General features: G+C 44.7%; 1 protein-coding gene across 1 annotated transcript in view; it reads left to right on the forward strand.

The window, feature by feature from the left end:
• LOC135484310 (glutaminyl-peptide cyclotransferase-like) overlaps positions 1-18299 on the forward strand; it is a 44150-nt gene extending 25851 nt beyond the window's left edge. The window contains exons 3-7 of the mRNA XM_064765657.1: positions 4800-5072; positions 6202-6366; positions 15508-15607; positions 15792-15923; positions 16245-18299. Of these exons, the coding sequence (XP_064621727.1) occupies positions 4800-5072; positions 6202-6366; positions 15508-15607; positions 15792-15923; positions 16245-16396 (822 nt within the window). The 3' untranslated portion in view covers positions 16397-18299. The remainder of the gene's footprint in view (positions 1-4799; positions 5073-6201; positions 6367-15507; positions 15608-15791; positions 15924-16244) is intronic.
• Positions 18300-24063: the final 5764 nt, after the last annotated feature.

Below are 24063 nucleotides of genomic sequence, written 5' to 3' on the forward strand. Positions count from 1 at the left end.
AGAAGATATCGTGTTCCACCTCCAACATTGTTCAAACATGGTAAACTAATTGTATTTACCTAACCGCATATTATGCGCTGAAGTCGCTGACTGTACGATGCCATGCGGATGGAAAGTAACGAAAACCAATGAAACCCTTTGTTTTATGAACGAAATATGTTGTGCTTAAAAGTGTGCAAATGGTCACGAGCTGAAGTGAAAGCATTATCTCAGTTTGGGTGTCTAAAGCAACCCGCAAACAAACAATATTTGTCATGGAGTCCTGCAATCATGATAAGGTGCGACATCTCGTGTTTGCGGTGGTCATCACAGTTGCCTGCGGCATTGTGACCTACATTCAATGTCAAACCTAACAAGAACCACTTACACCGGCAGACAAAAGATATTTTTATTGCACATCGCAGTGATAATCGTTGCAGGTCACAGCAACCATAATTGCTTATTTGCTTTGGCGCTTACAATCTATGATCGTGATTCTGAGACCTACGTATACAACCACTCTATTTTACAGCAAGCAATATTATTTTCCACTTCCCTCTTTGAGAGTTGGTCTCATATCAGGTGGTAATCACACCACAACAAACACGACAAACCACTGCCTCCCTAGCAAATATTGACCAATCAATAGCTTCTGATGAGGGTGTGATGTCATCGATTGTTGCCTTAGTCCGAACACATGTTTGACGTCTCTCATGTCGGCCGTCGTGTCATGTGAGATGGTTTTGAATAGTGCTATCTGATATGTCGGCCTCCTGATAAAAAACGGTTTTTGAGGAGGCCAACATATCAGATAGACATAGTGGTCACTGTCACAGGGCTTCTGCCGCCTGGTATTTACTTAGAAGAGGATTCTTTCTAGCTGTTGGATATTCTATTACATTGCGGTGTATGTAATATCACACCGGGCAAATCAATGTTCGGGCGCTGTGCGGGAGGTTGAGGTGTTAGTTAGACATACTGTAATTTGCTGAAATGTATGTAAATGTACTAGAGATTTCGGCAACATTGTATGAAACGATCGTTTTCTTGTTTCTTTGTTCATTACTGCAGAATAATGACTGTATTACATCATAAATACCCAGATAAATGCCTTAGATAATGTTGATCTATTCGTTCTTCTTACAAAACCAGATAATTACATTCATTACCAGACACAATTACTTCTCTCGTTATCTCAGCTGTAACTTTATTCCTTCTTTGATGAACTTGTAATTGTATAAGAAAATCATTAAAGTTGCTTACAAAAGAATTAACCCATTTCATTGTTGTTTTAAAGAAGATTGGGGTATTGTCGATTCATCTTCTTCATTGTTGTATCTTCAAATTCTGTTTTTGTGAAGATGAGAATAGATTATACCCGTTCCCCCAGCTGCTTTTGAACTATACACTGTCAACAAATCCTTCCAAACTTTCTACTCTAACATTTCCCTCATAATCATCTCGCTCCTGCCCAATCCACTCATCCTGTTGCCTCCAACCCCCTGAGATGCCATTGCTACACTTCAGGAATGGCAGCCATTATCACAAACTAAATGCCTACCTTCAGGAGCGAGCTGAAAGCCATTAGAGTAATTGTCTTGGGCTCCTTACCACTTTCTTCTTGACGTTTCTTACTTGTAATCTGCATTCGTGAAGTGGTTACGGTGAAGTGTAACAATTATTAACTCCCCAGTGAGGATATCGATAGCTTTGGTGTTTGCAAATGAAATTGTCATTATCGAATTGTACAAAGCAAGCTATCGAGTGTGAGTTTTTTTGTTAATAGCAGATTTGACTACCTGCTAACAAAATACTCCCAATGACAATGACAATGGCAATGACACCCATAATTTTATTTGCCATCCAAAAGTCGAAACTTCCTGGAGGTTGCTACCGTGTACCAATAATGCTCAAAATATTTACCGTGGTAAGAAATTACAGGAATAGTTGATATCTTGCTAAAAAAAATCAAATCGCTCTTCCTCTGATCTAACGGGGTCCCCGAAACTAGGCCGGCAAATCGACAGATGCAGGACCAATGCCTCACCAGAGCTTCCGTTCATAATGTCCCTTTCCCTAATCCTTTCTTTGATAGCCTATTCGAATAACTGATCCTACTTAAGCGCTGCTAGTAGAGCTGCTAATGTGCCATCTGGACCCGATCTCAGATATTACCGCCAAATTGCCCCCAATAAAGTGCCATTTATCATGATTTAGTTGATGGCCATCCGATGCCACACCATCCTGGAAATCTTTGGGCGCTTTTTCCTTTGACACTTTGTCAGTCATTGCTGATGATTTGCAATAAGTCCTTGGAGATCGACGACTCCAGTTGACCATGACCAGTGAATTTCACCATTTCCTGTCAGCATGCCATAGATTGTTGAGATTAGGAGGAAAATTTTATTTGTCTGAGAATGTATATTAGGTAAATCCTGATTTATCTGGGTCAAGGGGCAATGTTAATAGGGTAGATTTGGTCTCGCGTTCGATTTTCTTTCAAAGAGAAAGTAAAGAGAATTCAAGATAGAATTGATATTCAATGTTGACCATGATTACCAGGGTAATTGAAATAAATGGGGAATGACAGTGTTTCTTCAATCCCATAAAAAGACCCACGGAAAGTGCCACCATTTATAGCCAAGATTTCTTCATCGACTTCTTCCTCGATTGTGGTAAATGTCATCACTGGATGAAACGCTGCTGTAAAAACATCCGATCATGAATAAATCTATCGTCAATTCATTTACCGCGCGCGTGGTATAAAAATAGACATCGTCCTGCCTGAGATAGATATATGCGGGGGCAGTGCAGATTAAGTTTGGGATTGGCCCGACGTCATTTGTCAAATTATATTGCTGGATTTTTCGGTATTGTTATTTTGAGCCTTTTATAAGAAACTAACAGGCTATTGTACATTGATTTTTCTTGACATTTTCCCCGTCTGGCCAATTCTATTTTATTTTGTTTCCAAAGCTGCAAGCCACAGTTGAATCATTCATTGGCTTACATTTTGCCATTTAGGCAAATATGTGACCCGCTCTACCAAAACTAGGCGCTTGTCGCATCTGAACTTGACAGGTTTATACGGACTTGTTGTTCATTTCCCTATTGTAGACCTTTTGTGAAATGTGACCAAATCAGTTTGTAATAGATTTCACAAAAGGTCTACAATAGGGAAATGAACAACAAGTCCGTATCAACCTGTCAAGTTCAGATACGACAAGCGCCTAGTTAGCTCACCTCTTAGCAGAGATGAGCTTATCCCATACCGTGGCGTCCGTCGTCGTCGTCGTCCGTCGTCCGTTAGCAGGGCACGTTTCGTAACTGTTAGAGCTATTGAGTTGAAACTTGGTACACATGTACCCTTATGTAATGACACCTTGGAGACCAAGTTTCGGTCCGATTCGTTTCATGGTTTGGCCACCAGGGGGCCAAACGTTAAAAGTGAAAATATGCAATATCTCCCTTAATAGTAGTCGGGAAATTTTGAAAAAAATATGGTAGGTACTTCTAGCAAAGGTGCATCATATATCCTCCGGGTTTTTGATTTGACCTCCTTTTCAAGGTCACAGAGGTCAAATGGTGTAAATTGGCCGTCAGGCCGTAACTATGGCACGTTTCTTAACTGCAATGACTATTGATACCAAATTTGGTACACATTTACCCCTTAGTCAGGTGATCTCAGGGACCGAAGTTTGGTCCAATATGATTCACCACTTGACCACCAGGGGGCAAAATCCAAAAACCTTAAAAATGTGATTATTCCTTAACTTCTTGCCTGATTGCCACCAATTTGATATCATGGGTACATCTAACCACCATACAGTATATGTCACACAGGTTTTTGATTTGACCTTCTTGTCAAGGTCACAGAGGTCAAATGGCGTAAATTGGCCGTCAGGCCGTAACTAGGGCACGTTTCTTAACTGCAATGACTATTGATCACAAAGTAAGTACACATGTACCCCTTGGTCAGGTTATCTCAGGTACTGAAGTTTGGTGCGATCTGATTTGCCGTTTGGCCTCCAGGGAGGGGGTCAAATCCTAAATTCTTCAAAATGCCATTATTCCTAGTAATTACTTGCCCGATTGGCACCAATTTTATATCATAAGTACATCTAATTCTAACAACCATTCAATGTGTCACCCGGATCTTTTTTGATTTGACCTACTTTTCAAGGTCACAGAGGTCGAATGTACTGTAAATTGGCCATTTTGGGGAAATTGTAATTGCTTGGACCTACATCAAACCTAACACTACATGACACAATACCATGCTCTTAATCCATCTTTCCTCCACATGAGGTGAGCACAATGGCCCTGGCCATTTCATTTTGGTAGAGCGAGTCACATATGTTTAAAAAATAGGGCTGAATCCCAAAGGCAATAAATTTGACAAGTTAGTTATGAAGGCTTTGATACCTTCACACAACAATCATGACAGTTGCAATTTGCCTGAAGTGAGACAAAAATCCAGATGTCTAGAATTCGTATCATCTGTTGTATAACTCTCTTTTGACTTTAAATCAGCAGTTGATAGAAAAGTTCAAACATTTTTTTTTTAATTGGCAGATTTTGCATCCGGTTACGCATGCGCATGAATAAGTATCCATTGGTTACGGCTTGGTTACCTTGGTTACTTATCAATGATTCTAAAACATTGTCATTTAAATACCAGGGTTTCCTGTATTATACTGTAGACCATCTCTATTTGAAGGACACCATTGGGGCTGCCTTGATAACAAAAGATAGAAGAGAAACATCATTACTTTGAAGCAGCAGTACCCTAAAATGGTTGATTTCTCTTGTCTTTTCAGTATATAAGAGAACGGATGGAAAACGTCAACTGGGACATCCAGGAGGATCATTTTGAGGAAAGTACGCCTCTCGGGGTGAAGCCGTTCACCAATATCATTGCCACTCAGAATCCCCAATCCCTCCGTAGACTGGTCCTGGCCTGCCATTATGATTCCAAGTATTTTCCCGGCTTCGAATTCCTTGGAGCAACAGACTCAGCAGTACCCTGTGCCATGATGCTGGACCTTGCTCGATCGATGGACAGATACTTCAAGAAGAAAGATATGGAAGGAGTAGGTTTATTGTCATAGGTTCTGTTCTGCTAACATGGCTAATCAAGTGCTGGTATTGTTGACTAGAAATTAATATCAGTCAAAGCTATCAGCACTCCCCGGAGCTGTTTTGGCTGACTTAAATGTTGTATTGCTTTCGCATATAACTCTCTTCTGGCATTTATTGTCACCATGTTAGCATCCTGACAGTTCATGATATCGATATTATTGATATAAGTAATAATCTTTCTTTGCTGCCTGTGACTAACTTACGTCTACCCACCATCCATATTGATATATAAGGAGTCCCTGAGGGAAAAGACTTGTTAGATATGCGTCAGCAAGTGTGAGCGTCATTGCTCCATTCAAGACTTGATGCTGCCATGTCGTGTCAACAATCACCTCGTAAGGGATGATCGGATGAAGGAGGGGAATGGTCTTTTTTGGGAAACAAAAGAGGGTCTTGATTCGAGTACCTATGCATCTCAAGGTCTCAAACACTGAACTTTAAAGCTATTTTTCAACCTTATTTTCGAACTTGCTTGTCTTAGAATTCCCATAACCTTCAACTTTGACAAGCCCCTGACAACGTTTGTTACAGTTCTTAGCTATTTATTCCAAGCTTGATAGATATTGCTTGGCCAGATTTATCTCCCCAGGGATCTCCATTAGGCTAAAAGGGTACAGGTGTTCTCTTCCTCTTCCTGAGACAGGGCATGTCTTCTTAGGAGACCAAAATGACATGTCCCTTTCAAGTTTGAAGGCATTGTCAGCCTCAAAGCCATGTTATTAAAAACCAATGATAGGGTAAAGTTTCATGGTGAAAACTTTGAAGCAACCACATTTTATCTTGAGGGGCAAAGGGTTGTCATTGGTCAAGTGCATGTTCCAGCTTAACGGAAACCAATCCGGTGATGCGAATACAAATTTGGTGTTGTGAACAGCCTGAGCACAATTCTTAAGTAGTTTTAAAGTTTTTCACAGATAGATATTGGCTGCTAATAGTATCTAACAGTTTGTGTTGAAGCTGACATGCCGACAATTGTGGAATTGCAAAATGAGTCACCTCCAACGTAACGATATTTACTACAATCAGCTAGTCCAAATAAGGAGTGTGAACTGGGATCACTTTCATAATTCATTGTTTTAGGTACCAGAGGTGTCGCTACAATTCATATTCTTTGACGGGGAGGAAGCGTTCGTGAAATGGACGAATACAGATTCACTCTATGGAGCACGCCACCTTGCAAAGAAATTCGCCAACACGACGTACCCAGATAATAATTCAGATAATACAACTTTATTACACCGCATAGTAAGTACATTATCACCTCAGGGGATAGGAATGAAACTAGGAAGTCTTAATCTAGGTATTGTTTTTATGGAATTTAAACACCCCACTGGCACGTCTCTGTGCTGAATTGAGGAAGGTGGTGCCGATATGTAGACCTAAACCTTACGTGGCTTTGTCCAAAGGTTTGGAGCAGAATTTGAACTCCACCTGACAGTTTTTCCCATCAAATCTTTGTCTTTAATTGGTACAGCCCAAGAAGCCTTACACTTTTTTCATAGCAATGAAACAGTGTTTTGTGTAACCCAAAGTAGTCCCCAGATACCAATCCTGTAAAACACAATTCTTTTTCTCATCGCCAAGATGACAAACACTGGGCTCTTTCATGAATATCTTGCCTTGAAATTACCACTTTGGGAATAATTAGTGCCAAGAGCCTGAAATGTCAGCCGGGTTGCTTGATAGGTTGGTTTTCAGTGAACCATGAAAGAGATGAAATTAGTGTGCAGTATTTGCAGTTCCTGTGATATGTTGGTTCTTGTATATCAAGCCACCTGGTGTCAGCAGAAGGAACGCCAACGAAAGTTTGAGTTTATAGTAACTTCATGCAAGAGTTACTGGAAAAATGTCGAACACTTTCAGAAAAATTGTTTACTGATGTAATGAAACAGAAGAAGAATGAACATTTTGCAGGGAAAATCTGCCCTCTCCTTTTACTTAAATCGAGCAAACAATGACATCCCTAGCAGAAATGATTTTGCGTCATACAAGAAGATTGGCAATCCTCTGAGAGATATGTTACAAATGACATGTTTGACCGATGCGATTTCATTTCATGGTTCTTGTCAGCCACTTTTAGGAATTAGGTGCAGGTTTTCCTTCAACTTTCATATTTCATCATCAGTAAAAGCATGATTTTCCTTCCGTAAAAACTTCGTTGTTTAGTAAACTATAATACATTGAAAATTTTTCATCACCAGGGGTGACAAGAACCATGGCATTTACTTTCAGTGGCCTAATATCACTTCAGTATCTCTAGTTTCAAGAAATATAGATTCCATTCTCTGTTCCGTCCCTACAGAACTATGAACAGTACTTGGATTATTTGACTTGGGATTATTCCGTAAGAGTTCCCTTGGGCAAAATATCCGAAATGTGATCACGTTTGCCTCAGCCAGACTAGCGTTATCTGTGACAAATGGGGCTTTTATCTGCGAAATGACAACGACGACATGGGTGAGCTACGTAATCGAGACTGCGTTGAGAATCTCGGAATTGATGAGAAATATATGCTTTATAAAGGCTTCTGTGATGTTGGTTGCTATCCTTTCAACAGAATACAGGTCTCTGATAAAAGCCTTATTTGGGATGTACCGTACTCTAAACATGTTTAACACGTTGACTGCCGACTACGAGTTATCTCGTAGAAGTAGGTCAGTCGTTTTCGTCGACGACGAGTTATCTCGTAGAGAGCCTACAGATTTCAGTGTGATATAAATTAGCCTGGAAATGGTGAATGCATGCTATAATCATTGCCGGCAGCACAGTACGACTCAATATGCATAAAACATACATTACCAGGGCTCACTCTTCTCTACTGGAGGTAATAATGCTCTATCAAATCCAGCTCGTAGCTGGCACCAGGATGAAGCATTTCTTTGGATTGGCCAACTACGAGTATACTCGTAGTAAGTCATATTTTCACCTTAATTGCCTTGCAGTCAACGCGTGCATGTGGTATAATTTATACCAACCTGATATGCCTAAATATTCATAAAATAACCCAAATCATAATACTATCATGGCTCCGTCATATTGCATAAATTAGATATTTGTAGTCACTCGTAGTTGGCAAAATGTAAGGAGGCATTGTTCACTGGTGCCGCACTACCGACTCGTAGTTGGCAAACCCCATGAGGTGCTCTATCCTGGTACCAACTACGAGTGTTTTAAAAGTGATTTAATTACCTCCGGAGGTGGAGAGTAAGCCCTAGTATACGTTTTTTGTACTGCTTATACATTGCCCAATTACTGTACAGAGCTCGTAGGTTGGCATATGGGATGGGCCAACAATTTTGGGTCAGCAGTCAACGTGTTAATGCTGAAAAATTTATTCTCACTTCAACAAAGCTGCAGGAGTTCTTAGTATATAAGGCGGCAATTCAGAGCTGATGCATAGAAGCCAGTAGTGTACCTATAGCCTACATGACTGACTATGACAATAAATTCTATCTGTGCAGGTGGTCCTTGAAATATCCTGTTTATCCGAGCGGTAATGAGCCCCTGCCTTGATCATGTTGATGGAGTTGTGTTGTTGAACTCCTTCATCATCATATCACAAAAACAAATTTTGCTTTGACATCCCACTCACTCACTTAACTAGGTGATGCAAAAAGGATTATATACTTTTGCGTTTGAATAACTCCCAAGATATCAACCATAAGCAACTGGGGTTTAGTATCATAAAGATGAAATAACAGTGATCCTTCAAGAGTCAAACTCTCGACCTCCTGATATGAACCAGCGCTCTATGCCACTGAGATCTCCGATGATCTTGCCCATTTTGTGTCATTCAAACTTGCCTATGGAACACTTTTGCATGTTACTCCATTTGGGCTCAAACACAAGAGTATCCCTTTAATTTTCTAAAGGGAGAACTGAGTTAACAGCTCGGCCGCCAGGCGGCGCCCTGACCGATCCCGCGAGATCGCGCCGATCTCATGCCGCCATATTCAGTCTTTACTCTTGTGCTTCTACGAAGCACATCGTTTTTTCAAAGCTGCCGTGAATTCGATTTAAAACCAAATTCAACCAGCCAAGTCTAGACGATTTTTGGGTTCATTCACCTACGGAGTAGACCGCCAAACTAATCTTGGCATTAGTATTGTCCAGTCTATTTAATTATAGACATTTTCTTAGCTAGCTTAGTCGACCCGGCTCCATTATTTTGATCTTGGTAGGGTAGAGTTAAGTAGGCTATTCTCCGCTCTATTGTAATGAACAAGACTCAGATCCATTGCAATAGTGTTTAATTCAAGTAGGCATGTTTTCCTTTCCATTAATTATTGCGTCCTTTCTGGCCTACTTGGGGTTCCCAGTGTTTTTATTGTCATTGGTACCATTTTTTATATGGCGTACCCCTCCGACGGCATCCTTTGTCTCACCACAAAGGAATGCGTCTGGTGGCGGGAAACGGGCCGCGAAGACGCCTAAACCCTCTTCCGGTTCCGTTTCCGGGCATATAACCCGGAGGTCTAGCAAACCTCCCGCCACCAGCCCTTCCGTCAGCCGAGTTCCGGTTCCGGCCGCGGCTGCGAAGGATGCGGGATCTGACATTATTAATGTCTGTGGTCCCAAGGGAGACTTACATCCAATAAGTCTCCAAGGGTTTAATATACCCCGGACCTCAGGGAACCTTCCGGTTCCCCTGTCGTCCGCTCCCCCGAGTACAAGCCCTTTGTACCCGCGGGAGCACCCTGCTTCCGGTCCGCCGATTGCAGTTCCGGTTACTGACGCGGGTTCCCGTTTTTCAGTAACCGAAGACTCTACTGGGGGTTTTTCTCAGTCTTTACTGCGAAATAACCCCAGTCCTCACGGACACAGTAGAGTAGGGCCGGACCTTATAACGCCACCTCCGAAACGCCATGCGTCTTCGGTAACAGCGTTTCCGCCCTCCGTACCTCCTTCTAAAAGGGCTTCCGGTAGCTCCATACCGGCGAAGGAGTTACGGGCATTTCCGGTTTCGGACTTCGTCCTACCGGAAATGCAGGCACCTTCCTACGTTGGCCAACCTCTTGGGTGGAACCAACCGGAAGTGCCACCCCCTCCTCGTAGCAGAGGCGTCGTTCCCATGGAACGAGCTACGCAGAGAGGACATCTGAACTCTAGTTCAGAATATGGGCAACTTCCGCTTCCGGAAGACCCATTCGCCCGCACATACGGCTTCCAGGGTTCGCTTATGCGCTCACCCTCGCCTCAACCGCCCGTCGTTGAGAGAAGCCGCACGTCGGGTCCGGAACCCGAGTCGGGACAGCAACTGTCCCAGCTCATCCAGATGGTAGCAGGTCTTTCTGATAGACTCAGCCATCTGGAGCAGGGTTCCGGTTCCTCTGGTGCGCCTGGTCCCATCGGATACCCACCATCCGACTCCTCTATTTTAGAGGAATTTTCTGAGAACGAGAGTTCTCAGCCAGGCTACCGCTCCCCCAATCAGGAGGAGCTGTCACCAGAGGAGGCCAGTATCCTGTCGGATATGAGGACACTCAGATCCTTGATCAGAGCGTACCTCCCGCAGGATCTGTGCCCTACCCCGCCGGAACTGCCAGCCTTGTCAACACCGACCTTTTCACTCTGGGGACAGGAAGTGGATCCCAATCCACAGGTTTCTCAAGGCTCCACTCGGGCACTTGAATTCCTTCCTCCCTCCCCGTCGGTGTTAGCAGTCTCTGAACTTTTGGAGCGTACAATCAGAGACTCACAAGGCGCCCACCAACGTACTTCCATCCCTGTCCTTCCGGCAGTCGGACCGGAAGCTTGGTGTAAACCGGGGAAGTTGTTCACGGCACAACTTCCTCCCGTTAGGCAGTACCGCGCTGACTATTATCGAGTCAGCTCGGCCGGCTGTCCAGCTGCAGCATCGACTTCCATATTAAAGGACGATGTACAGCTGGACCAACTCGTGCCTAGGGTGACCTCCTCCTCGGCTTACCGAGACCATAGAGCACAAGAGGGTCTGGCCAAAAACACGTTAGCGGTGCTCTCCTACGCAGAGCACACTAACCTGGCCCTAGCCAGATCCCTAAAAGATAATGAGTCACTATCTGATGACACAAAATCGCTTGTGACATCCTTGTCACATTCGATTAGGCACGCTATTGCGCTGTCCGCCAAGACCGCAGCAAATAGCGTCCTACTCCGTAGAGACGCCGCACTGGGCTCTCTCAATGTCATCAGATCCCTCCAGCTGGAAGGGGCCTTAAGAACCGCTCCTATGGACGGTTCTTTCCTGTTCGCAGATTCTGTACAAGAGGCGGCTCAAGCACAGAAAGATTGGGACAAATTATATGCCCCCACTGCGACACAGAGGGCCAAGACCTCTCTACCTAACGCTAGAAAGATAGAGAGGCCCCAGCAGGCATCGGGTTCAATCCCGTACGCCAGGCAGGTCCTGCCTAGGCCTACCCCGCCTAGTCAGCCTGCTCCTGCTGGATCCTTCCGAGGGGAAGCGGAGGGTCGCCGGACTGGAAAGAGGAAAAATACTTCCTCTAACCAGGGTGGATCCGGTCCGACTAAGCACTCCTTTCGCCCAAGGGGTGCTGGCCGGAAGAGGTGACTCCCCCCTCCTTTCTCCTCCCGGACGCAAAAAGGAGCCGACTCCGGTAGTCGGGGGCCGTCTGCAAAAATTTGCAGACATTTGGGACGATTGGTGCCCAAAGGGGTCCCCAGTCCCAAACATGTTGAGGTACGGAGTGAAACTAGATTTCAACCGTACCCCCCCGACTACCATATATCCAACCCCAGTTCAGCCACCGAAGGACCCAGTCAAGGCCTCTGCCCTCCAAGCAGAGGTCGCGACATTACTGGAGAAGCAAGCTATCCAGGTCCTTCAAGATCCATGCTCCCCCGGCTTTTACAGCCACGTTTTCTTGGTTCCCAAGAAAGCAGGGACATGGAGGCTGATCATAGACCTTTCCAGGTTAAACACCTTCTTGAATGTTCCTCATTTCAAGATGGAAACCACCAGGTCTATAGCAACGGCGATACAGCCCAACGATTGGGCGGTATCAATGGATTTAATGGATGCGTACTTACATGTACCGATCCATCCAGACTATCAACACTTCCTTCGATTCCATTACGAAGGAAAGACGTATCAATTCAGGGCCCTGCCGTTCGGTCTGGCATCGGCACCCCTAATTTTTACGATGATAGTCACAGCCTTCGTCGCTCCCTTTCACGTGATGGGGTTCAAGCTCCATCACTACCTAGACGATTGGCTACTCCGTTGCAAATCGCGGGAACTACTACTGCAACAACTTCAGGTTCTAAAGCAAAAAGTAGTTTCCGCAGGTTGGATTATCAACGAAACAAAGTCAGAATTCATACCATCCCAAGACTTCGTTTACGTTGGAGTTCGGTTCCTTACGGCCATAGGGAAAATGCTGCCCCCCCTAGACAGGATAAAGAAAATTCTTCATCTCGTCGCAGAATTCAGAGGAAGGACTCAAGCTCCCGCAAGGCGATGCTTGAGCCTTTTGGGACTTCTGAATTCGGCAGCAGACCAAATCCCCCTTGGCCGTCTATATATGCGTCCCATCCAGATGTTTCTAATGTCTCTATGGAAACCCCACAGGGACCCATTAGACAAGTTGGTATTGATACCTCAATACCTACTCAAGAACGTCTGGAACTTCTGGGAGTCGGAGACTCGTCTCCAAAGCAGTGTAGATCTTGCTCCACCGCCCCCAGAAGTGTCCCTGTTCACAGATGCTTCCCTACTAGGGTGGGGAGCACATCTGAACAACGGGGACATGTCCATAAGAGGTCTATGGACAAGGGAGGAGACCATTCTTCCAATAAATATATTGGAAATGAAGGCTGTCCTTCTTGCCGTGAGGGCTCTTTCCCTTCGCCTGAAGAATCGGAGAGTAACCCTGTTCTCCGACAATTCTACAGTAGTAGCATATGTCAGGAGACAGGGAGGCACAAAGTCCGGCATTCTTTGCCAGCTAACTTGGGAGCTTTACCATCTTTGTGCCGACCTTGGAGTATCGATATGTGCCAGACACATACCGGGCAATCGCAACATCCTTGCCGACGCCCTGTCCCGTCAGAACAAGCTAGTTCAGACAGAGTGGACACTCCATCAGGAGATTGTAGACGACCTTTGTCGCCTTTGGCAATCTCCGAAGGTAGATCTGTTCGCCACCAGGCTGAACAATCGCCTTCCCATCTATTACTCTCCACTTCCGGACGAAGAGGCCCTGGAAGTCGACAGCCTTACAGCCTCTTGGGTCGGGCTGAACGCATATGCGTTTCCACCCCTCCCTCTCATCCAACCAGTCCTGAACAAGATCTTGACCAGCCATCCGGTGAGAATAACTCTCATCGCACCTTGCTGGCCAAATCAGGCCTGGTTCCCAGCCTTGCTGGAGCTCCTGATAGATCACCCCAGGAGTCTTCCTACTTGGAAGCACCTCCTGTGGCACCCCCTGGGGAGATGCTACCACCAGAACCCTGGATTTTTCAAGTTTCACGCCTGGAACTTATCCAGTTGCATCTCCACCAGAGAGGCTTTTCGGACATCGCTGTCAAGCGCATGTCCGCACCTCAAAGGGGGTCTACCCTTGATGTGTATCAAGGAAAGTGGTCTACCTTCACTTCCTGGTGCAGGGAGAACGGAGTTAATCCGATCTCTCCCTCTATATACAGATTAGTTGATTTCCTTATTGAATTATTCACGGAAAGACAACTATCTGTCACGGCTATAAAAGGGTACAAGTCCGCCATCGCTTCTACCCTCCGTGTTTTAAGCACCTGGGATCTTCGTTGGGAGGACCAAATAACCCCTCTTTTCAGAGGAATGTTATTAGAGCGTCCTAGACCGGTTCACAACACCCCTAAATGGGACCTTTCTGTTGTCCTTAAGGTGCTCATGAGGCATCCTTTTGAACCCATGTCTATTTCATCCATGAAATATCTGACACTCAAAACGGTCTTTCTAGTAGCCCTGGCTACCGCCCAACGGAGATCAGAGCTCCATGCACTTTCTTTTAAGAAGCTGGGTTTTAGAGAGGGAGGGGAGGTTATCCTGGCTTTTATACCAGGATTTCTGGCGAAGAACCAGGGACCGGCCGCCTCTCGGCCCCCGGTTACTATTCCCTCTCTGTCAGGAACGATCTCTTATGATCTTCCTGACAGAACTTTATGTCCCGTCAGGGCCCTAAAGTTCTACATAAATAGGACAAAACCTCCCGGTATCCGCCAGGGGAGAGAGCGTTTGTTTTTGTCCTACAAGGAGGGAAATAAACGAGAGATAGCGGCCGCCACTATTTTAAGGTGGATTGTGGAGACTATTCGTCTTTCCTACAACACCTTGAAGACTTCCTCTGATCTTCGTGCGCTAGCTAACATCTCAGCGCACGAAGTTAGAGCACTAGCCACCTCCTGGGCTAACTACCGAGGAGTTGCTCTTCAAGAAGTCGTTTCCGCTGCATGTTGGAGTAATCACTCCACATTCTCTCGTTTCTACCTACGAGACGTTTCTTCCCTCGTAGATGGCATGCACACAATCGGCCCGATTGTGTCTGCGGGGCATGTTGTTTGATCCTGGCTAGATCAAAAAAGGGGGGGAAGCCCGATTGAAGAGTCAAACGCGCATCTTGCGCCATTTTTGATATGCCCTATCTTCAACATCCAGGCAACCCCTAGTAGACTAGAAAGGACGCAATTTCTTATTGTTGTTTAGCAATAATTCATTCTACACCCTTCAACATGCCTTACTTGCTCTAAGCTCTGTTGCCGGAAAGAAGATGGTTTTATTACGCAATTCTAGCGCTTTCCGGAGAATGGGTCTATTACTCTCTATAATATGATTGTAATTCCGAGATCAAAATACCGGTCCTCCGGTTCTCCCCATTTCTTTCCCCTGGCGGTCCTCCTTAGCTAATATGCCGGTGGTGCCTCCTGGATGGAACAACAGCTCAGCCTTAGGTAAGTCCTCGTTTCCCACCTCCAATAGGTTGCTGGGATTCGATGCAAAAGTGTTCCATAGGTAAGTTTGAATGACACAAAATGCCCATTTCCTTACAAGAAATGGCCATTTTGTTAGTTCATACTTACCTATGGAACACGGCCCTCCCGCCGTCCCCACAAACGGGACATACTCTTTATTAACGCTCAAGAGTAAAGACTAAATATGGCGGCATGAGATCGGCGCGATCTCGCGGGATCGGTCAGGGCGCCGCCTGGCGGCCGAGCTGTTAACTCAGTTCTCCCTTTAGAAAATTAAAGGGATACTCTTGTGTTTGAGCCCAAATGGAGTAACATGCAAAAGTGTTCCATAGGTAAGTATGAACTAACAAAATGGCCATTTCTTGTAAGGAAATGGGCATTTTATGTTATAAATCACATTTATCATATTTCATGTCTTTATTCTACTTTCAGGATGTTATGGTATTATTAGATCTCATTGGAGCACCATATCCAAAATTCTGGAGTTTTTTCAAAAACACTCAAAATATATTTGAAAGGTTTATTAAAATAGGTAGGTTTAAAGGCAAACGCTGTTTTTTAAATGCCATGTCTCTAGGGTATTGATATTGTTCACATATAAGTAAGATTAAGAATCACCAGCAGATTAAAAGGGTGAATTAATGTAATCAGTTTGGGTTCAGAGTCCATACATTTTGTATTGCAATCCTGTTTATTTTGACATTGTCAAATTTCAGAAAACAAATTGATTGACAAAAAACAAATACATTTAACTCCTGAAACAAAGAATAAGTACTTCTCCGATGACAAAGTTTATCAAAGTCAGAGTGGAATGATAGAAGATGATCATATTCCATTTTTAGAAAGAGGTAAGTAAAGAAAGTTCAAAATTCCCCTGAAATTGGTTTGCGGTATACAGGCGGTCTTAAAGGCCGTTTTCTACTCGAGCACCACAATGAGAGGTTATCATACTACACATGCCATGCATCATGGTACTCCATACTCTAGAAGCTACATTGTTCATCACTCATGCAAAGTGTTTAAAAAGCCACAATGAATGTTGTTAAAAATGGGTTGTTAGTTTTATAAGATGGTACACTTCAACATCGCAATGTTTTTGGGCAACGTTTTGGTTCTCTTCTTCAATAATCTTATAATTTTTCAAATGTTTCTGTCTTCTTCTTTTTCAGAGGTGCCCATCGTCCATTTGATAGCTTATCCGTTCCCAGACCAGTGGCATAGACCACAGGACACAAAAGATTTCCTCAATTTTAACACCATAAATGATCTGAATAAAATACTCCGGACATTTGTCGCAGAATATCTGCATCTTGATGTATAAACAACTGACCCTTTAAAACTCTGAGATATATTTTTGTTGATTAAAGCTGCAGGGTCTGGTTGTTCAAATAATGTTGTATCACTAACTTGGTATTAACTTCAATTTAGCGTTTTCTACTTCAGTTTCACATTTGAAGAAATAAGCTAGGGCTTGTATATGATTGAATTCTTCCTGAAGGTGCCTCTTGTTTTCAACTAGTGACTCCATCTCTTCTAAAGATTGCAAACTTATATAACAGGAGGAGCTCCCTGCTTCTAATTCCCTATTTCTCCTTATCCATAGGGTATAAATATGAAATATATCCATAGCCAATTGATTTAAACTCGAAAAGAAACAAGCCTCCCTGGTGGTGGAGAGGCAAACATCATTAAAAATCGATCATGACCACTTTGTTTTCTGTGTTTTATTTGGGAGCTTATGCATGTATCAATATAAACTTGTATTTTATTTCTATACAGCTTACTACGTACTATAAGAAGGCCTCCAAGTATATTCATTACTGTTTTCGATATGGTGCATTGATTAATCCTACCTGATTTTTTCGGAAAAATTATTTTCAGTGAAATCAGTTATGCGTTAGAAAGGGGGCTTTGCTTTATAGAATCAAGTATTTTTAACAATGCAATGTCTCATATCATAGTTTCAGACGTGTTGTACAGATGGCGACAATGAAAATGTGCAGTTCTGTAATTGCTTTATCTACCTGCATTCGCAAAGAACCAAACCAAAATCAATAAAATCATTCCCTATGCAATTTACTGTGTAAATTTTGATTATTTTGTCTGTGAACCATTCTTTCACATACACAATGAATTCATCGCCGACATTGAATAGCAGTGATATTCTATATATTTTCGAAGGCATTTAACTCTTTCAGTGCCAAGGACGTACATGTACGTCCTAAATATTAAGGTATTTTAGTTCCTCCAGACGACACCAGATGTCCCCAGCTACTCAAATGTGGTTCATATGGTTTCTCTGGCCTGGGGCGTCCAAATTGAATAATTTTTTCGACTGAGAGGGTGGGGTGGGGTTTGCCACCCCTCATTTTAGGTGAAAAATGGTGAAAATCGGCCAAAAATACCACTCCCTCAAACAAATTTAGAACATAATCCTAGTATGCCCCTACTTATTACTGCTGTTTTATTGAAACAGGAGGTAAAGACAAAGGTTTTGAAGAATTTTGATGAGTGTATCTCAATTATTTTTGTGAGATTTTGGGTAGTGACAATGCCCAAAAATGCCCAAATCCTTGGCACTGAAAGAGTTAATAGTCAGAGTTTTGAAATTGATATCCCACCTGCATCTGTACGACTTTTGATATTTTATAGTCAGTAATGTACAAATGTACATTGTTTTAAGATGTAGTTGTTTATTTACATTAGAATAGATTTTTTTCACATGAAGCTCTAAGTTTAGAAATACAGTCAAACCTCTCTACTGAGGACATCCTCGGGACTGATAAGCACCGTTTTAATAGAGAGATGTCCTGATAAATGAGATCAAATTTAATGAAAACAAAACCAATTTTGGTGCATAAACTACACTGGACAGCAATGCTTTCTTTGCTTTACTTGAGCCACAAGAATATACGATGAATACAAATGGCCTAGGCCTACGTACTGGTTACGCCATGTATGATTACAGTTTTCATCCTTTCATTCTGGTAATGGGAAAAAAATATCTTGGACATTCAGGAAGGGAATTAGTTTTGTTAGTTGTTATGGATAACCGAAAAAGACATAAAAACACTCTGTCATACTTATTTGCATACATGTAAGGGCAAGTTGGGTATTAAACTTGAGCATGTGGTGTGAAAAAATTCCATGATAATGTTAATGATGTATATTATGTAGCATGTAAAGAAGTGATATTGAATGAATTTGCATTGAAAATCAAAAAATTCTTGAGTTCGTTTTCTTGTTTAAGGCAAGTCCTCGTTGCGTCAAATGTATGTCCTACGAGTTCAAATTTTATTTGGTCTGATTGTGTTCTTTTGTCTCTCATTGTGTTGGCAAGACGGCAATTTCCCTTTCAGTCTGGTTGCTACTCTTTCACCTCATTGACAGTTTTGGCACGACAGAGTTACAGCCAGGCCTGATTTGGTCTGGTGTTCACAGTGTCTCATCTCTCATCTTCTTGAGAAGTCTGGGACGCAGCAAGAAGTGAATGGTCTAGTCATGGCTGTATGGGAGCGTCCATTAAGTACGTACGCACGAAAATGCCAATTTTAAGACCCCCCTCCCCTGTATGCACCTTGTACGCATTGCCTCATACCCCCCCCCCCTCCCCCTGTGCGTACGCCTATAGAACATTGAATTCCCTAGCAGACGAACAGACATAGTACCTGATTTTGCTACATTGTGGCGCCACAATCGGATTGGCGTCGTAATGGCAAGTCGACTGCGCAATTTTTCTCCGACGGCGACATGCATTACCGGGAATTAAACGGCGCTGGAAATTGCTAAAACATTTTAGTCGGGTAACATCCGAACCCAGAAGCGTATGAGTTCACACATCTTGTGAAGAAGAAATTTGATTATCCAAATAAAAATAAGAAAGAGAAGATTATTATGATAATATTTATTTTTTATTTGTTCAAAAAATGGTTCTTGGGTTGCGTACGTTCGCAAGACCATTAACCCCCCCCCCCCCCTGTACGCATAGTGTACGGATTTCATAGACCCCCTCCCCCTTAGTGCGTACGTACTTAATGGATGCTCCCTATCATCTCTCTCACAGTTCTGGTGATTCGGTAGGGCAGCCAGGGCCAATTTGGTCAGGATGTGACTGTCTCTTTTCGTTTGCCTCTTGGCAGGATGATGGGGTAGCCAGGTCTGATTCGGTCTGGTTGTACCTGTCCCATCACTCTCACCTTGTTGGCAAGATGAAGGGCGAGTAATGAAATTTTTTTGTCTGGTTGTGACTGTCTCAACGTGTTAGCAGGACAAAGAGGCACCAATGTCCAATTCGGTCTGGTTGTGACGTTCCATCACTCACCGTTTTGGAAAGACAGAAAGCAGCTAGGTGTTAATTGGTCTGATTGTGATGTTGCACCGCTCATCATGTGTTGGGAAGATGGAGGAGCAGCCAGGCCCGATTAGCTCTGGTTGGGCATTTCTCATCTCTATTACCATGTTGGCAGGATGGAGGGGAAGCCAGTTCGATTCAGTGTGGTTTTGACTGTCGCATATTTTTCCCGTGTTCGCTACATAGAGCTGCCAAGCCCGATTTGGCTGAGACTGTCTCATCTTTCTCACAGTGTTTGTAGGAAGGAGGCGTATCCAGGTCCAATTCGATCCGGTTGTGTCTCTCGGCGTGTTGGAAAGACGAAGGGCATGCCAGGTCCACTTTGGTCTGGTTGTGACCGATTTATATTTTTCACCGTGTTGGCGAAATGGTGGATCGAGCAGCCAGGCCCATTTCGGCCAGATGAGACTCTCATCTTTCCACGTTGGCAGGTCAGAGAGGTAGCTAGGTCAGATTCGATCTTGATGAGACTACTGCATCACTCTCACCGTAAAGGCAAAGTGGAGGAGCGACTAGGTCCGATTTGGTCTGGATGCTACTGCCTCATCTCTGTGGCCGTGTTGGCAGGACGGAGGGGTAGCCAGGTCCGATTGGATCTGGTTGTGACTGCTCAAAACCGTGGTGGCAACTGTTCCGTATCTTTCTCGAGTCCAATACGAAAGAGAAACCAGGCACATTAAAGTCCGATTGTGACTCCCAGTTATGACATAGACTGTCTCATCTATTTCGCTGCGTTCAGGAGACCGGAGGGCAACCTTGTCCAATTTGGCCTAGTTGTGTTTGTCTCCTCTTCTTATCATGTGGGTGAGGCGACAGGTTAGCAGCCATGGCCGAATCAGTGTGGTTTAAATTGCCCCATATCTTAACAATTCTGGGGTACCAACGGTGGTTTTACCCATATTTCAGCATTCCGTACACTAGACAGCTCGGGAGACCTCGACTCTTCAACCTGTACCAATCTATCATTCTGTGTTCCGAAACAACAAGGAGGAACACTCAAAAACAAATACCCGAGACAAAAATGGTAAGCTGTCGAAAACGATGATGGTTGGGGCAGCCATTGTCTGCTCAGTTTGGTGGGGACTGTCTTGTTTCTTGCCCGGTCGCCAAGACGGTCTGTCATGCGCCATGCCCGGTTAGGTTTGGTTGTGTTTGCCCATTCCTCTCACCGTGTCTGCGATACGGCGTTGCAACCAGGCCCGATTCGATCTGGCAGTAAATTGTCTAATCTCTTCCAACGTAAACACACTGACTGTCTCATCTCCGTCACTGATTCTGGCGAGGAAGATGGAACACCACAAGTAGACCGAATTGGACTGAATCAGCTAAGATTTGACCGAAACAATTCTAATCTGATAGTTTCCCGGTCTTCTCAACAAGGCTAGAGCGAGGAGACACAGCAAAAACCTCAACGAAATCGGACCTCGCTACTGCGATGTTCATTCCGCTAACACGATGGGAAAGATGAGACAGTCACAGCAAACCCAAATCGGACCTGGCTGCACTACGTCCTGCAAGCACGAAAAGAGATGAGTGACAATCACAACCAGATCTAATCGGAAGTTCTGGTTGTGACTGTCTCATCTCTTCACCGTGTTAGCAGGACAGAGGGGTGGCCAGGTCCGATTCTATCTGGTTGCGACGAGGCCCGAGTTGGTGTAGTTGTGACTGTCTCGTTTACATCTCCTATGTAACATCGGTGTTTGTTATTCCATATTATAGACAGCTCGAGAGACTACGAATGTGGCAACAGGATGAACACAGAAAATGGTGCGAATCTACTCTCAGTGTAATACCAAACAAAATGCTATCAAAAACAGACACACTTAAAACAAACAGTAAACCGTCGAAATGGTGACCGGTGGGGCAGCCAGGATCCGCTCAGTTGCCGTGGCTGTCTTCTGTCTCGCTCTTCAAAGCGATGAAGCATGTGCCAGACCAGATTAGGTTTAGTCCCATCTCTCCCACCGTGTCTGCGACACAGGGGAACAGAAAGTCCCGATTCGATCTTGTAGTGACCGTCAAATCCCTCTCGCCGTAAGTACACTGACTTTCTCATCTCCGTCTCTGTGTCGACGACTCGATAGACACCCCAGGTCCGATAAGTCTCTGGTTGTGATTGTCACATATCTTTTGTCGTGTTTGCAGGACGGTGGACAGCTAAGTCTGATTCGGTCTGACTGTGATGTTCCATTTCTCCACCGTGTTGAATATCTCTTCACTACCGTGATATGCAGCCGTGTTCAATATGGTCTGATCGTGACTGTATCTCTCTCGCTATGCTGAAACGGTAGAATAGCCATTCTAATTTGGCCTGGTCATGATTATCTCATCTTCTTTATTCGTGTTGACAAGACAGGCAGGAGCAGCCATTGTCAAACCAGACTGATTCAAATTCTCCTCTCTTCAACAGTTCCCATACAATGAGGAAACATTCATAATACGGACAACACACAACAACGTTAAACCGACGAGATGCTGGGGCAGCCACAATCCGCTCAGTTTGGTTGTGGTTCTCTTGTCTCTCGTACGATGCTTGCAAGACGGTGCGATAAGGCGGGACATGCGCAATGCCCGGTTATGTCCGATTGTGACTATCCCATTTATTTCTCTGTGCTGGCAGGACCGAGACGTCTTGTCCGATTCGGACCGGTTGTGACTGTTCCATCTCTCTAGTACCTGTGCTGGCAGGACGAAAGCGTAGCTAGGTCAGATTCACTCTGGTCGCGACTGTTCCATCTTGCTCACCATATTTGCGCGCATAACACGGTGGTGCTGACAGCCCGATTTGGTCTGGCTGTGACCATTTCATCTCTTTCACCGTGTCGGCAGGACGGAGAGCCAGCCAGCTCCATTTTGGTCTTCTTGTTACTGTTTCATCTTATTCACCGTGTTGGTGACACAGTGGCGCTGCCAGTCCGATTCGTTGTGACCGTCTCATCTCTTTCACCGTATCAATGGATGTCCAATCTATCTCGGCAGATGGAGGAGCAGCAAGACCCGATTGGTAGGGCGGAGGCCAAGACAGTTCCATTTTGGTTTGGTTGTGACCGTATCATCTTTTTCAGTGTTAGCAGAACGGAGGGCCATCCAGCCAGCTTCATTTTGATCTGCTGGTGACTGTCTCGCCTTTCTTACCGTGTTGGCGACGTGGCGGAGCTGTCAACCCGCTTTGGTCTGGTTGTGGCCGTCTCATCTTTTTCAGTGTTAGCAGAATGGAGGGCCATCCAGCCAGCTTCATTTTGAACTGCTTGTGACTGTTTCGCCTTTCTTACCGTGTTGGCGACGTGGCGGAGCTGTCAACCCGCTTTGGTCTGGTTGTGACCGTCTCATCTTTTTCACAGTGTTAGCAGAACGGAGGGCCATCCAGCCAGCTTCATTTTGAACTGCTTGTGACTGTCTCGCCTTTCTTACCGTGTTGGCGACGTGGTGGAGTTGTCAACCCGCTTTGGTCTGGTTGTGGCCGTCTCATCTTTTTCACAGTGTTAGCAGAATGGAGGGCCATCCAGCCAGCTTCATTTTGATCTGCTGGTGACTGTCTCGCCTTTCTTACCGTGTTGGCGACGTGGCGGAGCTGTCAACCCGCTTTGGTCTGGTTGTGACCGTCTCATCTTTTTCACAGTGTTAGCAGAATGGAGGGCCATCCAGCCAGCTTCATTTTGAACTGCTTGTGACTGTCTCGCCTTTCTCACCGTGTTGGCGACGTGGTGGAGCTGTCAACCCGCTTTGGTCTGGTTGTGACCGTGTCATCTCTTTCACCGTGTTGGCAGGACGGAGAAATAGTTACAATCACGTTACATCTTGTTTTGCAGATGAAGGAGTTGCCATGCCCATTTCTTTCACCGCGTTGGCAGGACGGAGGGTAGGTAAGGTCCGATTCGATTCGATCTGGTTGCGACGGTTCCATCTTGCTAAGCGTATAGGCAAGACAAAGGAGCAGCCAATCCCGATCAGGCTTGGCTGTGACTGTCTAATCTCTTTCACCGTGTTTGGCAGGATAAAGAGGCAGCCAGTTCCGATTCGGCCTAGTGGTGATATTCCATCTCTTTCATCGTGTGACGGGCAGTTATATCCGATTCGGCCTGGTGGTGATGTTCCATCTCTCACATCGTGTGTAGAAGACAAGGGGACAGCCTGGTCAATTTTGGTCTGATCGTCACTGGCTTATCTCTTTTGCTGCGTTGACATGACGGTAGGGTGACCATGTCCAATTTGGCATGGTTGTGATTATCTCGTCTTCTTATCGTGTTGGCAAGACGACAGTGCACCAGCCATGGTTGGAACGGTCTGGTCTCATCACTTTAACATCTCTTTTACAATAAACAGCAAGAGAGACCTCGACTTTTCAACCGGCGGGGGAAGCAAGACGCAAAACGGTGGAGCATGTGAGATGCCAAGTAGGGTTGGTTGTGACTGTCCCAACACACCAGCCGTGTCTGCAATAAGATGAAGCAGCTCGATTCGATCTGGTAGTGGCCGTTTTATCTCTCTCACCGTACACACAGTGACTGTCTCACCTCCATCGGTAACGTGTCAGCGACACGTAACGATGGAAACCCCAGTTCGGATTAGACCCGAGTGTGATAGTCATTTATCTCTAATCGTGTTTTGATTCAGTCTGGCTGTGACTGTCACAT

This window comes from Lineus longissimus, chromosome 3, assembly GCF_910592395.1.
Source record: "Lineus longissimus chromosome 3, tnLinLong1.2, whole genome shotgun sequence".
NCBI classification, from domain to species: domain Eukaryota; kingdom Metazoa; phylum Nemertea; class Pilidiophora; order Heteronemertea; family Lineidae; genus Lineus; species Lineus longissimus.